Source organism: Podarcis cretensis, assembly GCF_951804945.1.
Source record: "Podarcis cretensis genome assembly, chromosome: 1".
Lineage (NCBI taxonomy): Eukaryota > Metazoa > Chordata > Lepidosauria > Squamata > Lacertidae > Podarcis > Podarcis cretensis.
In genome coordinates this window covers 70,685,122-70,691,589 of record NC_137170.1, presented here as the reverse complement: position 1 = coordinate 70,691,589, position 6,468 = coordinate 70,685,122, and the positions used below count along the sequence as shown (strand labels likewise).

At 53.8% G+C, this 6,468-nt stretch overlaps 1 protein-coding gene across 1 annotated transcript; it reads left to right on the top strand.

Moving 5' to 3' along the window:
• Positions 1-1,974: 1,974 nt before the first annotated feature.
• Positions 1,975-5,268, top strand: ADM (adrenomedullin). The gene is made up of 4 exons (XM_079989456.1): positions 1,975-2,129; positions 2,794-2,892; positions 3,146-3,355; positions 3,870-5,268. The coding sequence occupies exons 2-4, from the start codon at positions 2,795-2,797 to the stop codon at positions 4,174-4,176; spliced, it is 615 nt and encodes a 204-aa protein (XP_079845582.1). The 5' UTR covers positions 1,975-2,129; position 2,794; the 3' UTR covers positions 4,177-5,268.
• The last annotated feature ends 1,200 nt before the right edge of the window (positions 5,269-6,468 follow it).

Genomic DNA, 6,468 nt, shown 5'->3' with positions numbered 1-6,468 from the left:
CACACCAATCCTATGCAGGTCTAGCTAGAGGTTAAGTCCCGCTGGGCTCAATGGGACCTGCTCCCAGGGAAATTGGTACAGGATTACAGCCTTCACAGGCTGACTCAGTATTATGCAGCCTCATATGTACAAGATATATTGAAGTATCAGAATCCAACTGCTAGGTCTGTATTTTTTAAAAGGAATAAAGTGCTTCACGTTGCCTGGAAAGGGTCCTTACTTTCAGCGGCATTTACTTTATCCAAGTTGCTCCCAATTCTCGCTAAAGGTACCGCTGCACTCCTCTGCCGCAAGAGCCCCTTCGCTTGCTGCTCAAGAGGCAGGCTTGCTGCTATCTGGAAATAAAAGCTGCAGTTACCTCACAGCATAGCAAAGCAACCAAGAGAGAAAGGTCACACATGCACAAGATGCTAAGACAAGTAGCTGGACGTGAATGGGTATGTGCAAGCTATGCTCTGGAGCACCGCATCTGTTCGCCTCCGCAGACTTTCCAAGCAAAGGCAGGAGAGGCAAAGGAACTCCCTGAGCGCTGCTGGCAAGGGAGGAATCGCCTTTCTGCCACTGAGTCATTCGAGCAAGTGAAGGGAAGCCTCGATCCTCTCCATCCCCACCCCTCTCCCAGACCCATGGCATGCCACGATTGCTGTGGCAGGGCAGCACGACGCGGCGCATCTGTCCGTGCGCGCGTACACCTGCTGGCTCCAGCCGCTCACTTCTTCGCAGAAATGGCCTGGGGGGGGGGGAGAGAGAAAATGCCCCGGGATTTTTTAGAAAATCTATTTTTAGGTCTTTGAGATTTCTTGGCAGTAAAGGCACTCGAAGGAAACTCCCGCGCGGGGAAACGAAAAGAAAACCACCCTGCTCAGAGATTTGCGCTGATTTGCAGGCGCCCGGGAGAGAGATCCAACTGGTTCAGTCTGGGCGAGCCGCTCCAAGAAGCCAGGAGGCTACGTGTGCGAGGGAGCGTAAGCTTTGCGGCTGGAGAAAGATCGCACGGGGCAGGAGAGGAGCAGCGGTGAAGAGAAAGCTCCTGTGCAAGGGAGGAATCAGATCGGCGCGGCTGATATCCCGTAAACAAAGTGCTACATGTCCGTCCCTTTCTCCCTAGCCATTGCAAAATAGTCACAATAATAATCCTTCCCACTGTTCAGGTATCTCCCAGTTAAAAAGCAAACTTTGCTTTCTCCTAGTTGGAAGCAAACAAACAACTGATAAATATTTGGCCAGGAGTTTATTCCAGCCTTTACAGTTTGGACGTGTTGGTCTTTCCTCCGAATATGATTACTAAGGACAACCCAAAGCTCTGGGTTAAGATTAGCTGGCTCACTAATCGCGCTTCTTTGATGATAAGACTTGGTCGTTTCTCGCCGCCAGTTCTGTAACTATAACCACTTCCACCAATATTTTGGTGGATCTTGGCTGTAAACTGCAGCTTGCAGTATAAACATAGTTCGGGAGGGAGAGAGGACCGACAGGGAATAGGTCTGCCAAGATTGCTACATGAACCTCCATGTGCAGTGGTACTCTACCTCTGGGTAAACGGGTGCTGGAGGGCAAACAACGGGAGAAGTCCGTCGCACTCATGCCCTGCATAGGGGCGCTTTTTTTTTCTTTTTTTCTTTTTTGCAGAAGCCCCTACTGGAAAGAGAATGAGAGACCAGTTTGACCTCGCTGGTTCGCTCTAGCGGGGCTGACTAAGCTGAAGGCCCAGCACCCGCGCCAGGGCAGCGCGGCAGCTCCGCTAGATTTCGCCGGGGGCACAACTCGTGTCTCTCGGGGGCGGCGTATGCCCGTTGACATGCCTGACCCCAGGCGATTCCGCCGAGAAGCGGTGCAAAGTGGCCTCGTTTCCAAGCGTCGCCTGCCCCCCGCGGCCTGACTAATCCGCACCCGAAAGTCATACCTAGCCCCGCCCCCTGCCCCCCCCCCACCTCCCAGGCGCTGCTCTATAAAAGGGCGCAAAGTTGAGCGCGGAGCAGTCAGTAGAAACTTCAGTGGCGTGCAGGACGGGCTCAGAGCGGAGGAGCTCTTGGGAGGAACTGGGATACGTTTATATTTTGGGGATTTACCGTCAAGCAAGGATCCAGTGTGCGCACAGCCGGACTTCAGTGGATTATCTTCGCTATCAGGTCTGCGCTTTTCCTCGCTCGTTAACTGGATGGGGAAAGGAGCACGCAAGGAGGGGAGGGGGTCGACAGCAGAGCTGGCCAAGTTTTGCGTCTTTAGCACATGGGAAGGGGAGGTTCGGGTTACAAGTCAGCGGCCCCGCTTTGGAAACTGGAGGGACTGGCGCGGAGTGGAAGGGGTTGCGCTTGAGTGGATCTCCACGCCGCGCGGTGTGGGGTGGGAGAGGGGGAGAGAGCGCAGCCGGCTTGAGAGAACGCTGCCTGCATCGAAGGGCAGGAGAATCAAGGTGTTGTTCGTGACGCGCTGGAGCCTGGGAAAAGGGGAGCTTAGCCTTCACCTTTCTGAGCTTGACAAATGTGCACGCGGGAGACGAGGCCCCCTGGGTCGATCCTGCCCTGATGAATGGCTGAGCAAATATTGGACGCGAGCGTCACGAGTCCCCGGTGCTCCGGGACAGGGCGGCGCAGGGAGGGCAGAAGGAAGGAGCACCCCTCCCGGGGACCCCTAGTTAGTCGCCCCCCGAGCAAGGCGAGAGAGGGAGAGAGAGAGAGAGAGAGAGAGAGAGAGAGAGAGACGGTGCGTGTGTCGTTGCGCGTCTCCCCACCACCCCCGCCGCCCTTGGAGGAGGAAAAGGCTGCTAACACCCCCTCTTATCTCCCTGGCCAGGATGAAAGTGGTTTCCCTCGCCCTACTCTACCTGGGCTCTGTCTCCTTCTTCGGGGTGGAGGCTGCCAAGCTGGACATCGCGTCGGACTTCAAGAGAAAGTAAGTAGCCGTCGTCGAAGCTTGTCCCACGGGGGGAGGCAACATCTTCGAGGGCGCCGAGGGAAGCGCAGAGCGGAGGCTTCGGCTGGAGCGGAGGGCGCAAGGCGCTCCGTCCCCGGCGCTCCTCCTCCCCGTCCCCTCGCCGAAACGCCTGCGCTGCAACCTGCCCTCCGAAGGCAGGGCTGGCTTTCTTCCCCCTCAGCGCCCCCTTCCTTCCTTCCCTCTCTCACCGGCCTCCCCTGCCTCTCCTCAGGTGGAGCAGCTGGCGAGCCCGGCGGGACGGGCCGGTGCCACCGCTCACCGCGGCGCAGGCGGCAGCCCTCGGAGAAGGCAAGCGCCCCGCAGGCAGTCAGGAAGAAGCAGCAGCAGCAGCAGCAGCAGCAGCAGCAGCTGAGCACAGGCCGGCGCTCACCGCGGCCCAGGCGGCTGCCGGAGTGAAGAGGCCCACGCGCAGCCTGGACAGGTAATTATCTGACTATTCTTCCCTCATGGGGCTATTACTGCTGAGGCGATCGCTGGAAGCAGCTTGTTGGGGGGCGGGGAGAGTGAGCTGCGCTTTTGCGCGCAGAGGGCTTTTGGCGGGAGAGCGCAGGCTGGGCTGCGGGGAGGGCGCGCCGAGTTCCCGCTGGGGGACGTCCCTTCGGAAGGGGCCCAAAGCGACTGACAGCAGCGCGATGCTAATCATACGTCTGCTGCGCTCGGCGGTTTAAGGACTGGAAATAAACCACGTGGTAGTGGTGGGGGGCGGAAAAAGGAAGAGGGTCGTTGTGAAATAACCCCGGCGGGGCTAGCTGCCCTTCTGAGGCGACCAAGCTGCTCTTCCCCCTGCCACTATTTCCGTGGAGCTGCAGCTCCCATGAGCCCCAATGGGTAAGGGACGATGGGAGCTGTAGTCCCGTCCAGCCAGGCGGCTGCGCTTTCCCGCCTGACCTCGCTGACTCCCGCCGCCTTCTCTCCTCTTGCTTCCTCCGCAACAGCCTCCGCGCGAAGCGCAACCAGGCGCCCAACGTCCAGACCTGGAGGGAGATGTGCGGGTTCGGGACGTGCACGGTGCACAACCTCGTGCACATCATCCACCACTACATGGACAAGGAGAAGGACGTCTCCGCCCCTCCCGGGAAATTCGGCCCGCAGGGCTACGGCCGCCGCAGGAGGCGCTCGCTGCTGGACACCGCCGCCGCCGCCTCCTCCTTCAGCGGGAGAAGCACACGGACAGCGTCCCGCCTGCTGGCCTTGCTGCGGGAAGGCGGCTCGCCGGCTGGGGCCCTGGCCCAGCAGCCCTAGCAAGCGAGGGCCGAGACCTGTTGCCCGAGAGGAGCCTTCGGCGCTCGGCAGGCGGGGAAAGGGGGCTCGCCCACCTTCAGGGATCCGGAGGCTACCGGCAGGAACGCGGGAGGGAAGGCGGGCGGCGGCTGAGCCCGTGCTGCGCCTGGAGGGACGGAAGTGGAATGATGAAACTGTGCAAAAAAGGACCTTTCCCCTCCCTTGTGTGGCGGTGAGCTTTCGGTGGTGACGGGCTCTTCCCTTCTGCTCCCCAGAGACTGTCTCCCGCTGCTTCTCCTCCTCTCCCCCCTTCACACGGCAGGGAATTGGCGACCCGCAAGCCCCTCTCTGGGCAGGGGCTGCTGTCTTATACTTGAACGGCCTGGCCAGGCGAAGTGCAATGGACTCGGTGGGCGCGAGCGGCTGAGCAGGAATGAGTGGCTGGGTGGATGTTTGCATGAAAGGAATGCGCCGTATTTAAAGAATTGTCTCCTGTCCTTGTATTCTTTTTAACTACAGAGTTATTTTTATATGTTATATATATATATAACAATATATATATTGTGTATGGGCATTTCTTTTTTACTCCGTTATTTTTTTTAACATTGAGAATGTCAACCTTCGTCTTCATCCTGGTGGCACCCTAACCATTTTTCTTTTTGGCGAGGCACAATGCATTTCCGCGGGAGGGTTGTGGAGGTAGCAAGATTTGTCGTACCCAATCTATTTATGAATGATGGTATATTTCATGTTAACGCTCCTATTCTAAACGAATTTTCTGTGAAGTCAGTCCTCTTGGTTTCATTGGGGTTAACTACTAAGCACGCTTAGGACTGCAGCCTTATTGTAAATCTCCAGTTTCGGTTAGAACTGGTATGTGAAAAGTGCCTTTCTGCAACCACATAGTACAGCATTAGGGTGCAAACTACTTGGGGTTGGGGGCTTGCCCCCTTCTTGTGCCACCTACAGTTTTCATTTTGTCTTGGTTTGTCTGGTTGTCATATTCTTTCCTTGTTTGCCATGGTTTATCACATTCCGGACTGGTAAAAAAATGTATCACTGTTCTCTCCAGGGGCAGCATGTGAAAATAAAATAAACATTATCACACAAAAAGTTCCTGATTGGTGTTTTTAGATAAAACCAGTGAACTTGGCACAGGGGGGAGCCTTGTTATTTACTCAGTTTCCATCTTTAGAATCAGATGGATTTAAAACTGCTAAACAGCAGGTAATTTGTCATTCTCCACCAAGCCAGGACTCTGAGCCAAAATTGCCCCAAATATGTCCAACCTAATAAACATCATAAAGTCATAATAAATGCTTTCAAGTGAAGACTCAGGGCTGTTGAGGCAACTCCAAGGTCTCCAGTCCTTATACATGTTTCAAGTGAAGCTGAAACATGTCAGAGCTTGGATTGATCATTAAGGGTTTTTGGGGTTGGTTTTTTTTCTTTTTTGCTGCAATTAATCAGAGGAAACAACTGCACTGCTTTCACATTGCACAACAAACAGATTTATAGAGAGAAGGAACATGTTCCAAAAGAAAATGGTCAGGGTAGCTTCCAAGGTTATTTCTGAAGGATTTCCTGGGCCACAGTTCAGGTTGAACCCAGAGGATTATCGTGGGCAGAACTCACATTCCTAAAGCCACAGACCAAAAAACAACATGGAACATTCCAACCCTAGTGTCTCGCTATAAGAGATTTATGTAACCACAGCACCATCTACTGGCAGTACTTAGCCGTTACTATTACAGTTCAGTTTCCCAAGCCTGTTAGTGCTGTAAATCATCTGTAGCAGATTGTATTTATGCTCTGTTGTTATGTAGTGATAGTAAACCTCTTTGGAACTAAGTAAATAACTATGATATTAAACCTTTCTGGAATGGGTAAATTTGAGACTGGAAAGGCACCCTTGAGTAATGTGAAAAGATACATTGGACAGCAGTATCTTAAATCCTGGTTGATAACAGCATCGGCCACAATGCTGATTAAGGCTGGGAGTTGTAAATGCTTCAACAAAATACAAACAGAAGTAATTCTATCATTAGCAGAATAGCATCAAAATTGGACTAGCAATAGTCATGAAATAATTTAGTTGCCACTGCTATTTATGAGTTTTGCCAGTAACCCACTTTCCATGTACCATAGCAATTTATTCATCTAGTCCAGTGCTGCTGCTGCTGCTGCTGCTCACTAGCAACAGCTGGTTTCAGGTACAAAGTAGCTGATCCTTAAATAAAACAAGTGTTGCCAAGGATTGAACCTGGGACCTTCTGCTTGCAAGCTAGTACTTTGCCACTCCCACAAGGTATC